Below are 25539 nucleotides of genomic sequence, written 5' to 3'. Positions count from 1 at the left end.
TGTTGAGGGAGAGAGATGATGTGACTCTCAAGAGCACCCCTGCGTTTAACTGTCATTCACATTTTGTTTCCGCCCACCATATCATACAGCATGGGACAGTAGATCAATCCACTTCAACTGCTGCTCTCTTGCACTGTGAGTGACGGTATTTTGCCTGATCAAGTGCATACTCACCTAAAATTAATTGCACTTTACTGCCCCGGCTGGTCAGCCAATCAGTTTTCTTTTCCAATGCTTTTAACTTTCCAATCTTTATCCTTTTTTAATTTTCTTAGCCATTCGTCTGTGTTTTAACTATGCCTTCACATTACAGCAATTCAAAGCAGGTAATATATTATTTTTGCCCCAAAATGAATTCTATTTTCCTGTAATGTGCATAAAAACAAAAAAGCGCCTTTGTGATATTCTATGTACATCTACCTAATAGAAAGCACCTCTACTATTCTAATTATATTATATGCAAAAAAAATTTTTTTATTTGAAAGTTATATTGCAAACTTTGTGGCTTATGCTTGCAACACAAATAAAGATAATGACATCACACCAGCTTATTAGTGCCAGATCTATTAACGTTGGCTAGTGCCATGAGGCCCTGCTGGTGAACTTTGAGTGTATCCAGCCAGGAATTTCAGCAACCCTTTTCTATCCTTCATGACGTTTCTGTAGCTGAGTGACAATCTGCCTATAGCAAACATGAAGGTGTGAAAATGCAGGCACCTTGTCAGCTCTTGTGAATCCACTAGTAAATCAATCCAGGGGCCTAATTCCAGGTACACAAAGTTCAACCCAAAGGGCTATCTTCTTTAATGTTGAAAGGCCATATAGAGGAATCTAGGCGTGGGTGATAAACTCTGCTCTTCCAGCGCAGTCTGCAGTTTTGGCCACTGTTCCAGCCAAATTCCAGCACCCACCGTTTGGTAAACGTTTTTTCTCGAGCGCAGCTCACCAACAGTAAGTTGGTGAGTGAGAAATGGCGTCCCCTAGTGTGACTTCTGGGCACTCGGAGGGCACCCGCCAACATTTTCCCATTGCGGGCGGTCACGACCGTTCGCGTTGGGAAAGCAGCAGCTCAAGTAGAAAATCTACTGGAGCAGCAGTAAAACCAACTCAAGCAGCAGCAGGGCCCTCTGTCGCACTGCATGGTACCATTCACGCTGATCTCTCCACGTGGAACAAGCTCCTGGTGGTGAAATCAGCATGATGTACTGATTTCCTCCCGGTCGCAGACTCTCACAGTTTTTACGTAACTCTGTGGCATACAGCAGAGTGAAACTCCTCGACTTATGTCCACCCATAATGGAATATTGAATATTACTCTTGCTATGAAATCCTGTTGTTTGGAATCACGAAGCTATAACTGCTATGGTTCATGAAGGCGTTCCTGACATTAAAAGCAGCAGTCTGGTGGACTACTTTCTGGCTTCACAGATCTTACGAAAAGGAAATCAGGACACGCTCAGTATGCAAACATAACTATATCAGTCTTTATACTTATACCAAGCTGGAATTCACAGCAGTGCTAACCAAACTCCTCAGATTCCATCGTCATCTAGAGATAGCTAGACTTTTTCGTGGTCCTACAAGTGTCCTAGATTGGCTTGAGGTGCAGAGCATAGGCTCCTTGGCTTCAATCACACACTCTTCATTACATTGCATGCAGAGTGTTGCCTCGATTTAATGTGCCACATTCCCTGCACACATGGAGTTTGACACTATGGGGGTCATTCTGACCTTGGCGGTCCATGACCGCCATGGCGGAGTGCGGCGGAAGCACCGCCAACAGGCTGGCGGTGCTTCCTGGGCGATTCTGACCGCGGCGGTAAAGCCGCGGTCGGAAAAGGGGAGCCGGCGGTTTCCCGCCGGTTTCCCGCTGGCCCAGGGAACCCGCCATGGCGGCGCTGCTTGCAGCACCGCCATGGGGATTCCGACCCCTTTACCGCCAGCCTGTTTCTGGCGGTGTCCACCGCCGGAACCAGGATGGCGGGAACGGGTGCCGTAGGGACCCTGGGGGCCCCTGCACTGCCCATGCCACTGGCATGGGCAGTGCAGGGGCCCCCTAACAGGGCCCCACAAAGATTTTCACTGTCTGCTTAGCAGACAGTGAAAATCACGACGGGTGCCACTGCACCCGTCGCACCCCTTCAACTCCGCCGGCTCCATTCCGACCCGCCTTCATTGTTGAAGGGGCTGTCCCGCTGGCCCGGCCGGCGGTCTTCTGGCGGTCGCCCGCCAGCCCAGCGGGAAAGCCGGAATGACCGCCGTGGTCTTTTGACCGCGGTGCGGTCTTTCGGCGGGAACCGCTTGGCGGGCGGCGACCACCGCGGTCAGAATGACCGCCTATATCATGGGTTGCATTGCCATCATCATGGCTGTGCATTAGGTCTCAAATTACTAGCACTCCTGAAGAAGGCCACGTTGCAGGTTTCTCATTCTCTTTAAATAATGGCTTTGGCTATATTTTAGGTCACATGTTACCAGCATATCTGTAAAACAGCTACAGGCGGTGCATTAACCACACATCTGAAGTATGACTAGACATTAGGGTCCGTATTTATACTTTTTGGCGCACAACTGCGCCAACGCAGTTGTGCGTCAAAAAATTTAACGCCGGCTAACGCCATTCCAAAGCGCCATGCGGGCGCCTTATTTATGGAATTACGTTAGCCGGCGGAGCTGACTGGTGTGCGTCAAAAAAAATGACCCACACCAGGCAGCGCCGGCGTAGGGGAAAATGGAGCTTGGGCGTCAAAGAATGGGGCAAGTCGGTCTGAGGCAAAAAATCTGCCTCAACCCAATTTGCGCCATTTTTTTTTACTCCCACCCTCCATTGACATGACTCCTGTCTTAGCAAAGACAGGAGTCATGCCCCCTTGCCCAATGGCCATGCCCAGGGGACTTATGTCCCCTGGGCATGGTCATTGGGCATAGTGGCATGTAGGGGGGCACAAATCAGGCCCCCCTATGCCACAAAAAAAAAAAAAAATACTTACCTGAACTTACCTTAAGTTCCCTGGGATGGGTCCCTCCATCCTTGGGCGTCCTCCTGGGGTGGGCAAGGGTGGCAGGGGGTGTCCCTGGGGGCATGGGAGGGCACCTCTGGGCTCCTTCCGAGCCCACAGGTCCCTTAACGCCTGCCCTGACCAGGCGCTAAAAAATGACGCTAAAGGGGCTGGACGTCATTTTTTTTGACCCGCCCACTCCCGGGCGTCATTTTTGCCCGGGAGTATAAATACGGCGCACATGCCTCAGAGTCATTTTTTAGACGGGAACGCCTACCTTGCATATCATTAACGCAAGGAAGGTGTCCACGCTAAAAAATTACGCAAACTCCAAAATCTTTGGCGCTAGACGGGTCTAACGCCAAAGTATAAATATGGAGTTAGTTTTGCGTCGGATTTGCGTAAAAAAAACGACGCAAATCCGGCGCAAACAGAGTATAAATATGCCCCTAGGTGCCTCATCGCCATAAGAGTTGGAATCTGGCTTCACTTCCTTTATGTCATTGCCAACACATCTGGAATCTTGGCTCATTGCATGTGTTCCATTACGTACTGTGCATACGCATGAATCTCTTGCAGGAGCATTCTTTCCTATGCTCATTAATAATACAGCCATACTTCAAAGGTCGCACTGCATGTCCACCTGAACCACTGCTACAATTCTGGTTTCTTATTTTGAGTACAGTTGGTGTATGGCTTTTTCAGAGATCTTAGTGCCAGTACTCCAAGAGTAAGTCTACACAAAAAGGTGTATCAATACCTCAATACCAGCACATCTGGAATGTGACACACTTCGAGTGCCTCATTATTTCACATGTGGAGAGCACTTCTACTATATGTGCCTCATTAGGTGAATGTCTGCATTATGGCTACATTCCTGTGTCACATTATCTGCACAACTGGAGAACACCTGCAAACTAGGGCCCATATTTCTACTTTTTGATGCATATCAGCGCTTGGGCAGATTTGCGTCAAAAAGTTTACCGCCGGCTAACGCCATTCCAACGCGCCAGCTGGTCGCCTTATTTATGGAATGACGTTAGCCGGTGCTGCGGCCTGATTAGCATCAAAATAATTTACTATAACCGGGCAGCGGAGGTGTAGGGAAGAATGGGGGTTGTGCGTCAAAGAATGGTGCAAGTCAGGTTAGAGTAAAAAATATTGGCTCTAACCTGACTTGCGCCATTTTTTGACGCACAAAGACAGGAGTAATGCCCCCCTGCCCAATGGCCATGTCACCTGGGCATGGCCAGTGGGCAGGGTGGCATGTAGGGGGGCCCAAGTTAGAGTCCCTGAGCATGGCCATTGGGCAGGGTGGCATGTAGGGGGGCCCCATTTAGGCCCCCTATGTCACTTAAAAAAAATTAAAAAAAATACTTACCTGCACTCACCATAGATGGGTCCCCCAAATCTATGGGTGTCCTCCAGGGGTGGGCTGGGTTGGCAGGGGGTGTCCCTGGGTGGAGGGAAGGGCACCAGTGGACTGCTTCCATGGTCTCCCACCACGGACAAGAGCCCTACAGGTCCCTTAATGCCTGCCCTGACCTAGGCGTTAATTTTTTACGCACATAGGGATTTATGTCATTTTCCAGCTCCGCCTCCCAGCCGTGCGCCATTTTTGCCCAGTTGGATAAATATGGCGCACGGGTGTTTAAGTAGTTTTTTGGATGGGAACGCCTACCTTCCATGTAATTAACGCAAGGCGGTTTCACGCATCCAAAAAATGACTCACACTGAAATATTTTGACGATAGCGGGGTCTAACGTCAAAGTATAAATATGGTCTTAGTTTTGCGCCAAATTTGCGTAAAAGAAATGACGGAAATCGGGCGCAAGCAGAGTATAAATATGGGCCTAGGTTTCTCATTACTTGAAAATTTGGAGAATGCCTAAACTTCGCATGCCATGTCGCATGCTTCACTGGCTCTTCTACTGCCTTTCTAAACAATTTCAGTTTAATCACATGGGCCCCTGAGGTCCCAAAAGATCCCTATCCCCTGCAAAGGCCCTCCGTATTCAATAGTGTCTCCTGTTAATTTCAACCTTGACATGGAGCCACTTGGGATGCTGCCCACAGACAAACAGCGTCAAGATTTCACCAATTTTCTGATGATACACAATTCTACTTGAATGTCCCCTCTGCTTTAGGCATCCAAAACAATGCCTGCACATCAACCAAATTTGGATGTCCAGCGTCAAGCTGAAGCTAAGCCCCACCTAGACAGAATTTCTGTAAATTACCACGAACAATGAACAAAAAACTGTGCAAACCTCTTTCAATGTACTAAATCTTGATAGCTTCAAATCCCAACTTTTACCCAAAGCAAAGTCATTTGGATTCACCCTCAACACCAACTTGACTTTAACATACCTGACAAATTAGAGTGGTGTTAGGTTTTGTTTAGTAACCATAACTGCACTTTACCTGCGTTTATTTCTCTTTAGGGTGTTTCTTCCTTGGGCAAGAAAAACATGAGATTGCGAAAAAACCATGGTGGTTTGGATCCCACTTTTATACACATTTTCCATGTGGAGGAATGTGAATTTCAAAACTGGTTTGTTTTCTTTCTCATTAATATGTAATATCCAGACTACTCTTCAGACATACTCTTTCTTCAAAGTGATGTTTCAAATAGTAGACTTGCTGAAGCAGTAATCATAGCTAGACAAAAGGGCAGCCCCGTCTACAAACTGTTGCACCTTCAACAACAGAAACTGCAATCCCACCCCTCCACTGTACCATCTAAATTGCAGTTCTTAGGCAGAACTAAGCAACAGGCCTTTGTTAGCAATTTATTAAAACAGCCCTGTCTCTATCAGCCTCCTCAGTGATTGGAACTCTACACTACAGACACATGAGGGCAGGCCATGACCTTCCACTGTCTGTAGGAATCTCTCCTCATCCTCCATTTTGTGCCACGCCAAACCAATGGATCCCACTGGACCTAGTACTCTGACTCGCACAATACAGAGGACCCTATATCGAAAACAGATTTTTAATGAGCAAAATTATCTCTAGAATGGGAAAAGAACCCCACAGCGTACTTCTTTTTATTTTCTTGCCTAACCTTCTTTCAAGGTCATCTGTTTTTCCCCAGGTATTTCCTTGCACAGATCTACTTCTTCTTTTCAGTAATAATAAGATGTTGAATGATTGACTCACTAATGACCTTAGGGGTAATAAAAGCCAAATTACCATCCTAGCGGTCCTAAGGTGCAATATCATTCGAAAGAAGTCTTTATACAGCCAAAGAGTCTCAACTCAGCAACTGCATTAAAATATATTTGTTTTGACCAGGGCAAGTCAACTGAGACTGGAAGTAGGCTTTGTGAAATCTAAACTGATTTGTTATTTATCAAATATTGAAAGTGTAAAATCACTCCAGAAAAAATGTTTAAGTGCTAAAGTAGTACTATAATTAGGAAAGAATGGAAAGAAAGGATACATTTACTCGTTAATCAACGTAGAGACGTGTCATAGGAGTGACTGGAACGTACTGCTCTCTGAGTCAATGTACATCACAGCTGAATGACATATTTCAAACAACTATCTTACCATTAAAAATCTAATTACAGAAATGATGCCCATTCTAGATTTAATAATGACTAAGGGACTTTAGTTTATAATAAAGGCAAATCTCTTCATTGAATCCTATTCATCTTTAATTTCACGGCTATCTTTAACTGAAGCTCTAAAGCCAGAACTAAAACATGGCTAGATATGGCTTGGCTTTCAATTACTCCCAATAGCAAATATTAGAGTCAGTTGGGAAAGTAATAGCAATCATGCAGATGCTGTCGCCCATGTGGAAGTAAGTGTGAATCTCTATCACATTTAATCTGTGCATGCCTCACAATTAAAAGTGCTAGCATTAAACCTTTAAACCTGATCCATTGAAAGTACTACAATGTCTCAATTTCAGAGGCCATAACACAGTGAGGCAGATTAACTAAACTTTCACCGAACGCAGCGCAGCAGCCAAAATGCTGTGCTGCATTGCGTGACAGGAAGGGAACAGGAGAGCACCATATCTACAGACATATGTCTCTCTCCTTCCCGCTCCCTAGAGCCGGCACAGATTTTAGCTGCGTGCACCTCGCACACGCCATTGCGCCATGGTGCAAGTGTGTGTGTGCAAGAGTCTAGCATAGGTTTTGTATTGGAAGGATACCCTTCCAGCACAAATACTATGCCTAGACAACTTATAACACTTTTCCTACTTTGTATGTGTGCTGCACAGTGCAGCACGCATGCAAACTGGGAAAAGAAAGGAGAAATGAAAACGTGTCTCATTTTAACACCTGGTTCCTAAAGGCGTTAGTTTTTGATGCAAAACCCTGTCTCACATGTTTGGTAGGTAGGTTTTTGCTTCAAAAAGGGTGGTTGGTGGCATGAGAACGCAGATGTAGAGAAGGAGAACACAATGTCTACAGAGCTATGTGTTTCTACTCCCCTCTCCCTAGTGCCGTCGCAGATTTTAGCTGCTGTGCACCTCGCACACGCCATTGCGCTACAGTGCAAGGGTATGTGCGAGAGTCTAGCATAAGTTCTGTACTGGAAGGATACCCTTCCAGTACAAAATACTATTCCTAGACAACCTATAACACTTTTCCTGCTTTGTATGTGTGCTGCACAGTGCAGCACAAATGCAAATTGAGGAAAAAAAGGAGAAATGAAAACATTTCTCCCTTTAACGCCTGGTTTCAAAAGGAATTATTTTTGGATGCAAAACCCTGTCTCATATTTTCGGTAGATAGGGTTTTGCATCAAAATGGGTGGGTGGTTGCATGGGAACGCAAATGTAACACCCCCTTGGTGCTAAGTAATTGAAAGCAGCGCTTTCTGCAACCGTGCGTTACTTTTAGACAATTTCCAGCACAAAACAAGTTTTTGTGCTGGAAAGTAAATAATAAAAAAAACATTTTCTATTGATTTGCATCACTTTAATGATGCAAACCCAGCGCAAAATGTTAGTAAATCACCCCCTAAATATGAAAGATACTGACATGTGCCTTATCAGAAGACCCATAAAATGCATACACATTGCTTTAAGGCAGCGGTCTCCAAACCTTTTAATGCCTTGCCCACCCATTTGAAAAATAAAAATCATTGGGTTCCCCCCTTCAGAATTTTTTCACAATTATTTTATAAAGCTGGCAATGTTTAAATATGTCTAGATGTATTTAAACATTGCAGTTAAGTACTGTTACCTTTTTAAAAATTCAATAACATGTTTTTGCTTAAAACAAAACACTGTTATCTGTGTAATGACTGTTTTGACCAGAGCATGGCGCCCACCCCTAGGATCACTTGACACCCCCCTACGGGGGCCCGCCCCCCAGCTTGAAGACCCCTGCTTTAAGGACTTTTGAATGAAAACCACAATGAAGCACATCATGAAATGTGTACACACATGACTTAGAATTTAGGCTTTAATGGGCTGATATATTGTAATAGTTTTTGATCATCGTCAATTGTAACCCATCAAGGCGCGTGGTAGTAAAATGAAAGAATACCTTTTTTTTTTTTATTGATCTGTTGAGTATTTTTATTACGTACACGTATTGAACTCGCATGATGGGTTGTTCTTATTCTTTTTAATTCATCACATTTAAAGAAATGTATAATTTTAGTGTGATTTCCATTTTTATTTGTGTGAGTGTGTGTGTATGTATGGAAAATGTCACTTACCTAGTGTACATCTGTTCGTGGCATGAGACGCTGCAGATTCACATGCTGTGCATATCCCGCCATCTAGTGTTGGGCTCGGAGTGTTACAAGTTGTTTTTCTTCGAAGAAGTCTTTTCGAGTCACGAGATCGAGGGACTCCTCCCCTTTCGGCTCCATTGCGCATGGGCGTCGACTCCATCTTAGATTGTTTTCCCCGCAGAGGGTGAGGTAGGAGTTGTGTATATAGTGCCCATGCAATGGAGTAAGTATTTATGTACATAATGTGATTAGAAGTGTTATATTTACAAGTTTACAAATGTACAAGTTTATTTTTATCAACTTATAACGGCTACAGGCTCCCGGGGAGGTGGGAGTGCGCATGTGAATCTGCAGCGTCTCATGCCACGAACAGATGTACACTGGGTAAGTGACATTTTCCGTTCGATGGCATGTGTAGCTGCAGATACACATGCTGTGCATAGACTAGTAAGCAGTTATCTCCCCAAAAGCGGTGGTTTAGCCTGTAGGAGTTGAAGTTGTTTGAAATAATGTTTGTAATACTGCCTGTCCTACTGTGGCTTGTTGTGTTGTTAACACATCCACACAGTAATGCTTAGTGAATGTATGAGGCGTAGACCATGTGGCTGCCTTACAGATTTCTGTCATTGGTATATTTCCTAGAAAGGCCATGGTGGCACCTTTCTTTCTAGTGAAGTGTGCCTTTGGTGTAATAGGCAGTTGTCTCTTTGCTTTAACATAACAGGTTTGAATACATTTAACTATCCATCTGGCAATGCCTTGTTTGGATATTGGATTCCCTGCATGAGGTTTTTGGAAAGCTACAAACAATTGTTTTGTTTTGCGAATTTGTTTGGTTCTATCAATGTAATACATTAGTGCTCTTTTTATGTCTAATGTATGTAATGCTCTTTCAGCTACAGAGTCTGGTTCTGGAAAGAATACTGGGAGTTCCACCGTTTGATTTAAGTGGAACAGTGATATAACTTTTGGCAAAAATTTGGGATTTGTGAGTAGAACCACTTTATGTTTGTGTATTTGCATAAAGGGTTCCTGTATGGTAAAGGCTTGTATTTCACTTACTCTTCTGAGAGATGTGATAGCTATTAGGAAGGCTACTTTCCAGGTTAAGTATTGAATCTCACAAGAGTGCATGGGTTCAAATGGTGGACCCATGAGTCGTGTTAATACAATATTGAGGTTCCACGAAGGAACTGGTGGTGTTCTTGGTGGAATGATCCTTTTTAGACCCTCCATAAATGCTTTTATGACTGGGATTTTAAATAGTGAAGTTGAATGTGTAATTTGCAGATAGGCAGAAATTGCTGTGAGATGTATTTTAATGGATGAAAAAGTGAACTTAGACTTTTGTAAGTGTAGTAAGTAGCTTACAATGTTTTTTGCGGACGCGTGTAATGGTTGAATTTGATTATTATGACAGTAATAAACAAATCATTTCCATTTATTTGCGTAGCAATGTCTTGTAGTAGGTTTTCGAGCCTGTTTGATGACCTGCATACATTCTTGTGTAAGGTCTAGATGTCCGAATTCTAAGACTTCAGGAGCCAGATTGCTAGATTGAGCGATGCTGGATTCGGATATCTGATCTGTTGTTTGTGTTGAGTTAACAGATCTGGTCTGTTTGGTAGTTTGATATGAGGCACTACTGACAGGTCTAGTAGTGTTGTGTACCAAGGTTGTCGTGCCCAAGTTGGTGCTATTAGTATTAGTTTGAGTTTGTTTTGACTCAATTTGTTTACTAGATACGGAAGGAGTGGGAGAGGGGGAAAAGCTTAAGCAAATATCCCTGACCAACTCATCCATAATGCATTGCCCTTGGAATGAGGCTGTGGGTACCTGGATGCGAAGTTTTGGCATTTTGCGTTTTCTTTTGTTGAGAATAGGTCTATTTGCGGTGTTCCCCAGTTTTGGAAGTAGGTTTGTAGTATCTGGGGATGAATTTCCCATTCGTGGATCTGTTGGTGATCTCGACTGAGATTGTCGGCTAACTGGTTTTGAATTCCTGGTATGTATTGCGCTATTAGGCGAATGTGATTGTGAATCGCCCAATGCCAAATCTTCTGTGCTAAGAGACACAACTGTGTTGAGTGTGTGCCTCCCTGTTTGTTTAGATAATACATTGTTGTCATGTTGTCTGTTTTGACAAGAATGTGTTTGTGGGCTATTAGTGGTTGAAATGCTTTTAATGCTAGAAACACTGCTAGTAGTTCTAGCTGATTTATATGAAGCTGTTTTTGCTGAGTGTCCCATTGTCCTTGGATGCTGTGTTGGTTGAGGTGTGCTCCCCACCCTACCATGGAAGCATCTGTTGTGATCACGTATTGAGGTACTGGGTCTTGGAAGGGCCGCCCTTGGTTTAAATTTATAGGATTCCACCATTGAAGCGAGGTGTGTGTTTGGCGGTCTATCAACACTAGATCCTGAAGTTGACCCCGTGCTTGTGTCCATTGTGTCGCTAGACACTGTTGTAAGGGCCGCATGTGTAATCTTGCGTTTGGGACAATGGCTATGCAGGAAGACATCATGCCTAGAAGTTTCATCACTAATTTTATTTGATATTGTTGGTTTGGGTGCATGCTTTGTATTACATTTTGGAATGCTTGTACCCTTTGTGGACTTGGAGTGGCAATCCCTTTTTTTGTGTTGATTGTCGCTCCTAAGTATTGTTGTATTTGACACGGTTGTAAGTGTGACTTTCGGTAGTTTCTTGAGAACCCTAATTTGTGAAGGGTTTCTATGATGTATTTTGTGTGTTGAAGACACTGGTTCTGAGTGTTGGTTTTTATTAACCAATCGTCTAGATACGGGAATACATGTATGTGCTGTCTTCTGATATGTGCTGCTACTACTGCAAGGCATTTTGTAAATACCCTTGGTGCTGTTGTTATCCTGAATGGTAACACTTTGAATTGGTAATGTACTCCTTGGATTACAAACCTCAAGTATTTCCTGTGTGAAGGGTATATGGAAGTACGCATCTGTTAGATCTAATGTTGACATGTAGTTTTGTTGTTTGAGCAAGGGGATCACGTCTTGAAGTGTTACCATGTGAAAGTGATCTGATTTGATGTAAAGATTTAGTGTTCTGAGATGTAAGATGGGTCTCAGAGTTTTGTCCTTTTTGGGTATTAGAAAATACAGGGAATAAACACCTGTTCCTTTCTGATGGTTGGGTACGAGTTCTATTGCCTCTTTTTGTAAAAACGCTTGAACTTCTAGTTGTAATAGATTTAAGTGCTGTTTGGACATGTTGTGTGTTCTTGGAGGCACATTTGGTGGTAATTGTAGGAATTCTATGCAATAACCATGTTGGACAATGGCTAGGACCCACGAGTCTGTAGTTATTTCTTCCCAATTTTTGTAATAATTTGTGAGTATCCCCCCCACTGGTGTTATGTGTTGGGGATTTGTGACACTGAAGTCACTGTTTAGTTTGTGGGGCCTTTGGGCTTTGAAATTTCCCTCTGGTTTTAGGAAACTGTCCACCTCTATATTGTCCCCGAAAGCCTCCTCTTTTGTACTGGCCCTGGTATGTGGGTCTGGCTTGTGAGGTTGAGGGTTCTGTGCTTTGGGCTCGAAACCCCCCTCTAAAATGTGGCTTTCTAAAGGTGCCTCTGCTTTGTGGGGAGTAGAGCGCGCCCATGGCTTTGGCCGTGTCAGTGTCCTTCTTTAGCTTCTCTATAGCTGTATCTACCTCCTGCCCAAACAACTGTTGTCCATTAAAAGGCATATTAAGCACAGCTTGTTGGATCTCTGGCTTAAATCGGAGGTGCGGAGCCATGCGTGTCTCCGAATAGTGACCGCTGTATTCACAGTCCTGGCAGCTGTGTCCGCTGCATCCATTGCCGATCGTATCTGGTTGTTGGAGATACTTTGGCCCTTCTTCACCACTTGCTGTGCACGCTTTTGAAACTCCTTGGGAAGATGTTCAATAAGTGGCTGCATTTCATCCCAATGAGCCCTGTCATATCTTGCCAATAAAGCCTGTGAATTGGCAATGCGCCATTGATTGGCTGCCTGTGCTGCAACTCTTTTCCCCGCTGCATCAAACTTTCGACTTTCTTTGTCGGGTGGTGGTGCATCCCCAGAAGTCTGTGAGTTTGCCCTTTTGCGTGCTGCGCCTACTACCACTGAGTCAGGTGTTAGTTGTTGCGTGATGTACACATGTCTGTTGGGGAGGCTTGTACTTTTTTTCGACCCTAGGTGTAATGGCTCTGCATTTGACGGGGTCTTGAAACACTTGTTTTGCATGTTTTAACATCCCTGGTAACATCGGCAGACTCTGGTACTGGCTGTGTGTTGACGACAAAGTATTAAATAGAAAGTCATCTTCAATAGGTTCAGCATGCAGTGCTACATTGTGAAAAGTAGCTGCTCTGGACACCACCTGCATGTAAGCAGTACTGTCTTCAGGTGGTGACGGCCTTGCTGGGTAGCAGTCTGGGCTATTGTCAGATACTGGTGCATCATATAGATCCCATGCATCTGGGTCATCCCTGTGTGGGTTGGAGATTGCATCATAGGGGGTGTTGTAATTGGTTATAGTTGCGGTGAGTGCTGTGGCGATGGTTGTGGCGAAAAACGTGGTGGAGTTTTTCTTTCGCCACCTTTGCTTTCGGCTGTTTCTCTGTGTCTTGGAAAGCAGGTTTCCTTTTCATTTTAATAGGGGGAAGAGTTCTTATTTTCCCTGTTTCTTTTTGAATATGGAGCCTTCTTTGTGTATAGTCTGGCTCCCCCATCTCTAATTCTTGTCCAAATTGATGGCCTTGTAGTTGTGCTGAAAGGCCTTGTTCTTCTGAATAAGAACTTTGTTTCGGCTCCGATGCTGGGTGTTTCGGCACCGAAACTTTTTCCACAGTCTTTTTCAGCTCCGAAGCCACCTTTTTCGGTTTCGGGGTGCCGATCTCTCGGTGCCGACTTTGCTCGGAGGCGGTATCTCAGTGTCGAGTTTGGTCGGAGCCAGTATCTCAGTGCCGAGTATACTCTGTGCCGGTATCTCGACCGGAGTCGGATGTCTTCGACACGTGTGTGCCCTTTTTCGGTGCCGATGGTTTGTCACCGAGTTTACGGGTTAAGCCATGGCCTGCCGGCGGTGGTGTCCCCTGGGCCTTCGTGATTTTGACGTGAGTTTTGGCTGGGGCAGGTTTACTCACGGTTTTCGCCGGCTGCTCACTTTCGGCATCATCCGAGTCCGAATCGGCGATGGAGAAAGTCTCCTCTTCTTCGACATCGCGGTGTGCTGACGGCGTCAATGCCATTTGAAGCCTTCGAGCTCTCCGGTCCCTTAGCGTCTTCTTCGAACGAAATGCCCGACAGGCCTCACAAGTATCCTCTTTGTGTTTGGGGGACAAACACAAATTACAGACCAAATGCTGATCTGTGTAAGGATACTTATTGTGGCATTCGGGGCAGAAGCGGAATGGGGTCCGTTCCATGAGCCTTGAAGACGCACGCGGTCGGGCCGACCAGGCCTCGCCGGGGGATAGAAGCCCTGAAGGGCTACCGGAGCTCTTCTTTTATTCGGTGCCGATCTGCTATAACTAACCCGATACCGAACGCAAACAATACCGTCGAATTTTCTGAGATTTAACTAACTTTCCGAACCGAAACACGGAGCGAAGAGGAACACGTCCGAACCCGATGGCGGAAAGAAAACAATCTAAGATGGAGTCGACGCCCATGCGCAATGGAGCCGAAAGGGGAGGAGTCCCTCGATCTCGTGACTCGAAAAGACTTCTTCGAAGAAAAACAACTTGTAACACTCCGAGCCCAACACTAGATGGCGGGATATGCACAGCATGTGTATCTGCAGCTACATATGCCATTGAACATAAATATATATATACATATATATATACACACACACACACACACACACACACACACACACATAGACATATTCATATGTATATTTGGTAATTATTTCAAATAGTCATCAATAAATGTTGTCTGAGTAATGATTGGTTATTTACACTATGTCTTGCGCCAGGGTGGTATTGTAAGGGAAAGCAGCAATCACTCTATCATGTTTGTCCAGATGAAAGGATGATGTCACTGCTGCTACTTGACATAAGTCTTAAAGAGACACAATGATTGATGTTGTGCGATTGGTCTGAAGTTTTAAGGATGTATCCGAGTGAAAATGAGTTCTGGACGTGTTTTAGGCAGATTGTTAGTTGTTTCCTAGGAGAAGGGAATGCAGGGCCAGGGGAAGGAAGAACTAATTTTGGAGGACCCTCATATTGCGTGGTCTGTATACACACAGGCCCGTATTTATACTTTTTGACGCTAAACTGCGCTAACGCAGTTTAGCGTCAAAAAGTTTAGCGCCGGCTAACGCCATTCTGAAGCGCCATGCGGGTGCCGTATTTATTGAATGGCGTTAGCCGGCGCTAGCAGACCGGCGCTGCCTGGTGTGCGTGGAAAAAAACCACGTACACCAGGCAGCGCCGGCGTTGGGGAAAATGGCGTTAGGGCGTCTTAAAAATGGTGCAAGTCAGGTTGACGCAAAAAAATCGCCTCCACCCGATTTGCGCCATTTTTAACGACGCCCAGACGCCATTTACATGACTCCTGTCTTAGTAAAGACTTATGTCCCCTGGGCATGGTCATTGGGCATTGAGGCATGTAGGGGGGCACAAATCAGGCCCCCCTATGCCAAAAAAATATATAAAAAAAATAAAAATGTATACTTACCTGAACTTACCTGAATGTCCCTGGGATGGGTCCCTCCATCCTTGGGTGTCCTCCTGGGGTGGGCAAGGGTGGCAGGGGTGGTCCCTGGGGGCATGGGAGGGCAGCTGTGGGCTCATTTTAAGCCCACAGGTCCCTTAACGCCTGCCCTGACCCAGGCGTTAAAAAGAGGCGCAAATGCAGGGTTTTTTGCCCCGCCTACTCCCGGGTGTGATTTTTGCCCGGGAGTATAAATACGACGCATTTGTGTCGCAGTCATTTTTTTGGACGGGAACGCCTACCTTGCATCTCATTAACGCAAGGAAGGCGTTCATGCAAAAAAATTACGCTCTTTCCTCATACTTTGGCGCTAGACGCGTCTAACGCCAAAGTATAAATATGGCGTTAGTTTTGCGCCAAATTTGCGTCGAAAAAAACGACGCTAATTCGGCGCAAACGGAGTATAAATATGCCCCATAGTATCCTTCTGGGCCCAAGGACAAGAGGACTGTGCACTAGGCTAAAGTTGTGCTACTGGTAGAAAGGTTGTACTAGTTTATCCTAGCCCCCAAGCCTTTATCACAAGTCATGAAGATGCTGAATATGGAAGGGAGCTTGAAGGGGCTAGGAGCTAATACATTTGAGAAGGAGTGAGTAGGGGGTGAGAATCCAATTTGAAACTACTAGCTCTGGTAAATAAAATAAGTAATTGAAGGATCCCCTCTCTTTTGTCTGTAATAATTGTGGATGACCTGGCTTTCTAGTGAGCTTTGGTGTACACTGCATACAGTTTGGTGCAGCTTATACCCTATAGCCAGCTTGCGATATTTATGCTCCTCTACAGGTTAGCACCACAATACGATTTGCCTCACAAGGGGGTGGGTTTCCCAAATAGAGAGACCAAAGCTATATTTGGTTCTGACAACACTGAATTGTATTTTACCCTCATATGTTTTCTATATTTGTCAATGATTTTTAATGCGAAGCACTGAGGGGGACGGAGAAAACCTATATCTCTCAGACAAACATCAGTCAGACATACCCTCGAAAATCTCCCAGGGCACAAAAATCTTCTCTGGAAATGACTCTTCTGCCTCTTTGTAGGAATTCACTGAAATACAAAAAATGCATAATTAATACCTTACTGTGAATGGTCATAGCAGTACACCCTTGTCCCACCGACACCAAAGCCCAGATTCTGGTAAGGCACAGGCATCGCAGAGCATCACCCAAAGTTGCTGCACAGTGTTGTGCGACAGTGAGGGAGCAGGAGAGCACCATATTCACATAGATATGGCACTCTGCTCTCGTCTACCTAGCGCTGGTGCTGATTTCAGCTGCTGTGCGCCACGCACACATGTTAGCGCCACAGAGCTAGGGTGTGTGTGTGTGTGTGTGTGAGTCTAGCATAGGTTTGGTACAGAAAGGGTATCCTTCTGGTACAAAATACTATGCCTAGACAAGTGGAAATGCTTTTCCTAATTTGTATGTGTGCTGAACAGTGCAGCAGCCATGCAAATTGAGAAAAGCACGGAGAAATGAAAATATTTCTCAGTTTAACGTCTGCTTTTCAGCTGTGTTATTTTTTGGCACTAAACCTTTCCTACTGGTGTTTGAGAATAGAGTTTCATGCTGCTTTGTGTTACTTTGCCACACAAACCAATGCAAGTACCAATTTGCGTTGGTTTGTGAATCTCAAAAAAAGTTTAGCATCAGTTTAGAGTTATTTTTGGAACGCTAAACTGACGCTAAACCTTGGAGACTCTGGTCCCAAGTGTGAAGCTGCACATTTGAAAGGAGAATGAAGACACTGCCGCTGGCCAAGAAAGTGTCAGATGAGGTGGCGCAGCATTGTGGGTGACTGAGGCACCTTTCTGCACCCACCTGGAAGCCCTCTGTTCCCCCAGTATACATACTTGTGCCAGGTTCCTCTGCGCCTTCTGCAGGGGTTCCATTGTTTGTAACAGAACTGGGTTTGTATAATCTGTTGAAGAGTAAAATCTAGTCACGTCTTCAGGATCACAGCAATGAAAATATAGGCGGGCTATTGACATACAATTAATTTTAATGGCTATTATTTGCATATTTGAAGGATATTCTGTAAATATGGCTAGATTTTCCAAATTGATGGGTTGATGACCCCATCACTAGTATCAAATAACACTGGATACAGAGATAGGGACAAAAACGACTTGGGAATCTGGAGTTTCCCTGGGAGAGGTAGCCCAGACTATGGGGATTGAGAATGCCTCACAGGAGTTCTAGTGCAGCAGCAGCCGCTTTTAAATTCACATACTTTAATCACAAATGCAAAGTAGCAAGACTAAAACGCTGCACACCATTATGACATCATTCTTTGGAGCAGAGAATCAAAATATCTCCAATCAGGTCTTTCTATAAAGTACATCTTCTAGGAGTCTGCCTCAGGTGTGTCTGCAGCACCAGAGGGAGAGGGCGGGACTTACAGAGAGCTTTGTCCTTGTGTGACAGACCTGCCTACCAACCTTTGGTGACACGTTCTACGTTGGGACCCAAAGTTGAGGAAAACCACCCAGTGGTACAATAAATGGCGTGCTGGGCAGGTCGATGAGGAATTCCCGAGTTCTGCAAATAGACCCACTGTGGAAACTATTTCCTAACAGCTGTGATTGTGCTGTTCCTCATCCTCTGTTGTGTACCATGAGGCGGTGCTTTTTGTGTAATAATCTCAAGTTTTATTTTTTTATTAAAAATTGTGCAAAGCATTTCTTATCAGGGAATCCACTTCCTATTTAGTGTAAATGATTTTTGTATACGTCTAAATAAACAAGAAATGTTGTAAGTTAACCTAGGTGCATCCACGTGAGTGATGTTCACATCTAAGAGGAGCACTTATGTTGACAGCTATAGAATGAAGCAGCTCAGACCTTTTACGTCCCTCACCTCCTGGTTGAAAGCTGTTCATTACACTATAGTGGGTAATGGGAGGGTGGAAACAATGTTCTGACTCCAGTAGAAAGACATGCACGCCATTATAGCTAGAATATTGTATATTGTTTGCGTCCTTTTCGCAAACGTCTATGGAAAGCTTTGCAACACCGTAAAGGTTTGCATAGTTTTTCACTTTGGAGTGCCATAAGGAAATCATGTCTTTGGCAAAAATTATGTCACATATGTCCGATTTTCAAAACTTACAAAATGTTTCTAGATACGATATACTTCTCAAAAAGCAGTTAATCCTCTGCTCAAGGATTTTGTGCACAAAAAGATCTACCCAAGAGAACTGGGAAGGAAAATATCTAAATACGTTTCCACCTTGGTTGGCCTTGATTAGCTGAAAATGACTTCACTATCTAGTGAAAATCATCTCACTTTGAGTGAGAATCGTCTCACTATAAGTGAAAATCATCTCATCATGCGAAAAAACTGCACGGACAAAAGTAAACTGACAAACTTCACATACTTCATGAAGGGTGAAATCCGCAACTTTGCACCCACTAGCTGCTAAGTGTGTAATGTATGGGCAATGCAGGAAGCTGCTGGGTAGATATAAGAATTCAGGTGGCATGATCTTCCGTCAGATGCAGGTTGCTGTAGGGTACAACCTTGCAGAAGATTACAAAGTAGAACCTACAGGAGGTGTCATGATAAGAAAACGGAAGATGACTGAAGCTTTCAGAGCTGCAGAAGACCAAATGATGCAATTGTAGAACTTTATAATAATAAACAGCTTGTGCTAAAGAGAGATGATACATAATTAGGAGACCTCCCTCTACTTTTTACCAAGCTTCTCTGTAAACACACTTCACATCAGCACAGCTCACCATGCCCTCCTACTGTAATATCTTAGTTGCTAGTTTTCTGGTTCCAAATGGGCCTATAAATTTCAATCCCTGTACAAAAAAGCTTGTTTGCATATGCATCAGAGTTACATCACCACACAATGTCACACTCCACTATTTTCCCTTATTGAAATATACTGGGTGAAATTATTTTCTCATGTTCCTGATTGTTGGACCTGGCCCTTTTTTCAGGGTTATCTCCAAACTTTTTGCCTTCTTCTTCCTACTTTTTCTGGCCTGTTTTTGTTGGCTTTAGGACTCTGGGCACCTTACCACTGCTAACCAGTGCTAAAGTACATATGCTCTCTGTCTAAATTGTATTTGTTATTGGTTTATTCATGATTGGCATATTTGATTTACCAGTAAGTCCCTAGTGCGGTGCACAGTGTGTGCTCTGGGCCTGTAAATCAAATGATACTAGTGAGCCTGTAGCAGTGATTGTGCCACCTACATAAGTAGCCCTGCAAACATGTCTCAGAACTGTCTTTGCAGTGCCTGTGTGTGTCTTTTTAAACTGCCATATCAACCTGGCAAGTACACCCACTTGCCTTGTCCAAACCTTCTCTTTTATTACCTGTATAGTACCCCTAATGTAGGTCCAAGGTAGCCCCACTTGCAGGGTACAGGAGATTTAAATGGAAGGCCATGTAATGGTGTGCTTTACAAGTGTTGATAGTGAAATACTGCTAAAGTTGTTTTTCACTATTGCAAAGCCTATCTCTCCCATAGAGTAACATGGGGATTGCTTGAAATATCTTGTAATTTCCCACTGGGAACCGTCAGAGATATGGATTTTGGGGGCTCTGAACTCACAATTTAAGAATACATCTATTGGTGAAGATGGTTTTTGAATTGTAAGTTTAAAAATGCTACTTTTAAAAAGAGGGCATTTTTTTGCCTAACCATTCTGTGCCTCTGTCAGTCTTCTGAATACACGTCTGGGTCAGGATGACAGTGGGACGTTTGTGCATTCACTCTAGGCAGTCACACAAAGGGAACTGAGATGTGCCCTGTATATCCTGATGGCCCGCCACAAGGCTGATGATTCTCCCTTAGAATGGTGGGAGGAACTGACACCTGTTCCTGAATAGGGCTGTGCCTGTCCTTAAACAATGCAGTCTCCAACATCTTGGACTGTATCTGGGGCCACAGCAGGCAAAGGTAGGGTCTTGTGCACTACAAAGACTTCCCTTTGAAGTTTGTTTACTTCGAAGACTGGAATGGGTATAAGTACCGGACCTCTGAGCCCACATAGCTAGAATCCTTCTGGACTGAGGACATTCTGCCAGGAAGAAGAGCTGGATACTGTAGGAGGGACTGCCAATCTGCCTGTTGCTTTGCTGTTCTGGGCTGCTGCTTGCTGTTTCTGTCCTGAAAGTGAAAGGACTGTACTTTACTTTCTACCTCCTGCTTCCAAAGCTTTTCCAAGGGCTTGGACTGAACTTGCCTCATGTTAAGAAGTCTCAGGGACATCAAAGACTTCATCTGCCAGCACCTGGGCTCTTGTTGAGTGTCCTGACTTGCAAAGTGGTGCCAAATCCAGTTCCTGCCCCCCTGGGAGTGAGTTCTGGTGCAACCAAGAAAAAACCAAGCACATCAACTCCAGAACAACTTCGGAACCGGTGACGCTGTCCTGTGAAAAAATCTACTTGTCTTTTTGTTGCCATATAGCGCAGCGACAAGTTACGGCACTAATCTCATTATATAAGAGCTCTGATAATAGCCTTTCTGATTATGCAAGGGCTAATACTATAGTGGGACTTGAATACCATCAATTTCCTGATTTTGACACCTTTTAGCAGATTTACATACTGGTGCTGGAGGTACCAGTAAGCAATAGTTCAAGGGTTGCAATGCCCTTTTGAGTCTGTGCAAACCTACTAACTCGCATGTTTTTAGGGTTTCATCAGGTCTTCTCTAATCATTTTCCATGCTGAGGAAGGTTGGAAAATTACTCCTGAAAAGGATCAGAAGTAAAACTCCTTCTAGTGTTGGGGAAAAAGTGGTTAAAGGGAAACTGCACTTCTAAACACTCAGCACATGTTTGCATGAGTAGATGTATACCTGCATATTTGCTCGTGCTAAAATAGTTTACAAATATTTTCTAGGAGTACGATTTCCTGGTCTGCTTCTGTGAATTCTTGTGAATTAATGAAATACGCAAATCTGCACTAGTGCAAAGACATACACCATGGGTGCACTTTTGTGAATTTCTTTAAGAATTTGGTCCCTAATTAGATCTGGCGTTAACCAAGACTTTTGGTTTTATTAAAATTCTGTTTCTCTCTCTATCCATCTATGGGCTGGCTTCGCTATGACTGATCCTGCTTACATAACCCGCTCCTACTCAGCACCTGGGTACCCTCATGGGTGACAAGTTCTGCACTCTACAAATCCATGTTACATTACAGTGATAGCAATCTGCTCTTTCACAAGGAGCATATCAGCACACAAAGTAGCTTTGTTCATTGCCAGGAACTAATGTGGCAATGTGTGCTTTCTGCAACCAAAATATAATTTTGATTTTTGCTTTTGCTTTGTTACAATGGTGAGGGCCCAGCAGGTACCACAGCAATAAAGGTTTACAAAAGCCACAATTTTTTTAAACTGATGTGGAGTATTTTTGTGGTGTTTTCACTGTGATACTGTGTGTACAAACTCTTCGCACATTGCCTTGGAGATACGCCAGACTGCTCATGCCCCGGTGCCAAGGGGGTGAGCAAGGGCTATCTTAGCAGTGTGACTCCCTTACCCTGACTAGAGTAAGGGTCCCTACGTTGGTAGGGATAAAAAAAACTGCTAACTAGAGACCCCATTTCTAACATGGGGGAAACTCATAATTGGAAGTATTTACTACATCTGGTAAAACCTGCACTCAGTGTTAGTGATATTTATCAGATGAGCTAAGTACCTCATCACCTTCCAGTTAGGGACTAAGTGCTGTTAGGTTTCTGCACAACAAGACAAGCTGATCAGAGAGCCAGAACCAAAAATATTGTGTAGACAAAACATTGCGTCAAAAATATTGCAGGACAAAATATCAGTACCGTAAATGTAAATAGGTAGGTATAGATTTACTATTCTTAACTCCACATCTACGTACCTTGGCGATATTTATATCATCAAGGTACAAAAATGTGGAGTTATATATAGCGACCTTTATGGACCTTCACAATATTCTTATCCTTGACATTCTTGACACAATATTTTTGGTACCGATATTCTGTTTAAAAACCAGCAGGCAATATGGTCCAGTGATTTTTAAACACTTGTGGCTGACATCTGTTATGACCTGCAGGTCGTGGGTTTGAATCATTCTGTGGTCAGTAAAATAAGTGGCATTAAATTGAATAAGAGTATCACCTGTTATTCATAACACTTAGAGGCTTCAAAATAACAGTATGAAGCTATATGTAAAAAGTACGTAAATATTACTTACGGGAAATACACCAATCCGACTGTTTTCCTCTATTATGGTTGTGTAGAGAGTCTGTTGTTTCTTTGGTTACCACATTGCTACAGTTTTTATTCAAGAGGTGCCAAGGATTCTCTTACCAACAAGCAGGTGGGAGGTTGGGGAGGCGTTCTCTATGGCAGTCCACTGTCATTCTTCATTTTAATAATTAACAGTGAAAGAAGAGACCACTTCTTGACAGGTGGTGGCTGTTGTTTTTATTACTGTTGGCACTGTTGTATCTTTCTCTCACAAAACCATTGCGATGATATAAGCAAAACAATAACAGAGTGCATCCTTAAGGTTACAAAAGGACACCATTAGAAAGTATTCAGTTCTCTACTGAGATAGATCTGGATCTAATTTCCAGTCATCAAAATATTTACTTTCCCACAGCATAGTGAGGACCAGGGGTCTGGACTGATTGAAACCAAGTGTGAAAGGAACTCCACAACAGCAAACCTCTGCAACCAGCTGCAAAGCAGAGAAGTCAAAGTGTTACATTTCTGCCATCATGCGAAAGTGACTGACAGCCTGAATTGCTGCTGATGCAGTCCATGTCAAGCATTTTACATTCTTCGTAAAGTATGTAATGCTATGTTATATCATGCTATCTGCACTTGCATGGCACCATCTAGCATTATTATAGCACTGCAGTGTGTGTGACATGTCCAGGGTTTAGATGGTTTATGTATCATAGTGACAGCTAACTATTCACCAAATGTGGTGTTGCATTCGTGTGGAGTATTATGTCAAGTAAGGTGTTGGTACAGTGTGGAGCACAACCCAGTGATGAAGCATCTTGATGGGTGAAGTTCCGTGCATTCTGAAAAGGATCTTCCCTTTCGCTTAGCTGAGGTCAAAATGAATAGTGGATCATTGTGAACCTTATAACCGACCTATTTCCGGAACGTCACATACTTTTGTTTGCACTGGAAGCCAAATGTCTGTCTAGCACCTAGAAGCCTGTCTGCTCAGAAAAGGAAGGAGATTGCTTGAACCTGCAGGAGAAGAGACTCTCATGAGAGGAGGCCAGCTGTGTTCCTGGTGTGAGGATCAGCCAAAAGTTGCTGACTGACTTTGGGAGCAAACCCTAAGCTGACCCATGTTGTGAGGGAACTTCAGGTCTCCCAATACGGCCACTGCACTGGCTCACTGCCAAGCAGTCATCTGTGCTGTCTGCTCCCCTGCACTGACCAACATCTTGGTGCTTTTGTGGCCCAAACCCCTAAAGAGTCCACAGGAGGAGTTGATGTCACCCCCAAAGCAGGAGCTGGACACAGCCTGTAAATCCTATAAGAAGAATAACCCCCAAATTAACCTGTTATGGAGGCCCCAACTGCCCAAAGAAGTACAACTTCTGTGTGAACCCGCTGAGCATCCAACAACTGTGGGATCTTGCCTTAAAGCTGCATCTGTCTGGAAAGGTACCCGCTAAGCAGTTATACTATGCTGCTCCCTCACCACAGTCTAGTGCCGAGAGAAACACTTGCATCAGTCTGTGGTCAGCTCAAACACGACTGAAAGAGCCAACCTGAAGAGTGCCTGCCAACACCAGCTGACTGTCAAAGCGAACGCAAGTACTGAGGCCTCACACGAGAAAAGAAAGCAGGTGCACAGACTGCATTCTGAAGCGGGAGTATGGCTGTTGCTTTAACAATGCCTTCTATTTGTGTATAAATTCTTAAACTGAAGTGCCTATGACTAGAATCGAAGAGCTGTAGACACTACACCATTTCCTAAAAGAGGAAAAGTGCACAGTAGCTATTGGGTTGCTTTACTAAGCCCCATTGTTGCAACTGCAATCTTGTATCTGGTCTCCAATGTATTGTGGTGTATTACTGTTTTGTTGTGATAATAAAGTTAAGATAAGGATGACTTAATTATTGTGTCCGTTGCTTGACTGTTGAGTTCTGAGCGCTTGACCCCCGCATTGGCTCCCTAAAAAGCCTTTGGCTGTTTGCCCTCACTACCCTAAGAGTCACGGGTGGAAAGGATTGAATATGACCAACTTTGCAGATTCAAGTAGGAAGGACCCAAGGATAGCAGCAGCAAATGACCCCAACCCCCCTAGTTTTTTCCCAGTAGCTCTGTTTGTCTTGGGGCACTTCTAAAAGTGCTGGACATAAGGCCTTTTGATCGTTGGTTTGTGCTTTGGAGGGAGTGAAATGTATAAGTAGTAGTGAACAGTCCATGTTTAAGAACCCTCAGTGCAGGAGTGTAAACTATTTCCAGATAGTGAATCCACTTTCGAATCTATTTTTTTCTATTTATTAAAATATGCTTTAGTAAGGTTCAGCAGCAAGCAGCTATGGGATGAACACAGACTGGGTGATCGACCTTCTGAATTAGGTCTCTCGATGGCTCATGAAAAGGGTGACCTTCCCTAGCCATGTCTGATTGAATTTTTCTGCTCTAGTTAATTTGTACATGTTAAGTATGGAATTGTAATCCTGATTGCAGGTGTTTATGGGTTGCATGACTCTAATGTTGTGTGTGTGCTTTGGAGGCATCCAGTACCCATTGTTTTATGTCAGTTGTGTCCCATAACAGAATTTGGTACCCTTGTTTTGTTGCCGTTGGGTGTTGCCAAAACTTTGCTGCTGTGTATTCCTGCAGAGCTATGTTGATTTTTCAGCCAGTCTATACGTTTGTCACTTCTGACTGCCATGTGTGGTGGTATTTCGAGGATATGTTTGCATCAGAATCTGTGACTTAGGTTTGCTTCTCATCATGGCACTTGCTGGATACTTAGGGGCATATTTACAAGCCATGCGCTGCCATAGCATAATTTTTCTTTACATTAAGGCGCCGCAAAGGTGGCTTTTACCCTGTGCCGAATTTACAAAGTGGCACAATGGTTGCATTGCACCACTTTGCAACC

General features: G+C 44.0%; 1 protein-coding gene across 1 annotated transcript in view; it reads right to left on the bottom strand.

Annotated features, from left to right (window-relative positions):
* The window catches only part of VSTM4 (V-set and transmembrane domain containing 4), a 99940-nt gene that overhangs the window by 29057 nt on the left and 45344 nt on the right, over positions 1–25539 (bottom strand). Inside the window, exon 3 of the mRNA XM_069240878.1 lies at positions 16423–16491. Within this exon, the coding sequence (XP_069096979.1) occupies positions 16423–16491 (69 nt within the window). The remainder of the gene's footprint in view (positions 1–16422; positions 16492–25539) is intronic.

Source organism: Pleurodeles waltl, chromosome 6 (assembly GCF_031143425.1).
Source record: "Pleurodeles waltl isolate 20211129_DDA chromosome 6, aPleWal1.hap1.20221129, whole genome shotgun sequence".
Lineage (NCBI taxonomy): Eukaryota > Metazoa > Chordata > Amphibia > Caudata > Salamandridae > Pleurodeles > Pleurodeles waltl.
This window is presented reverse-complemented; position numbering and strand designations above follow the sequence as displayed.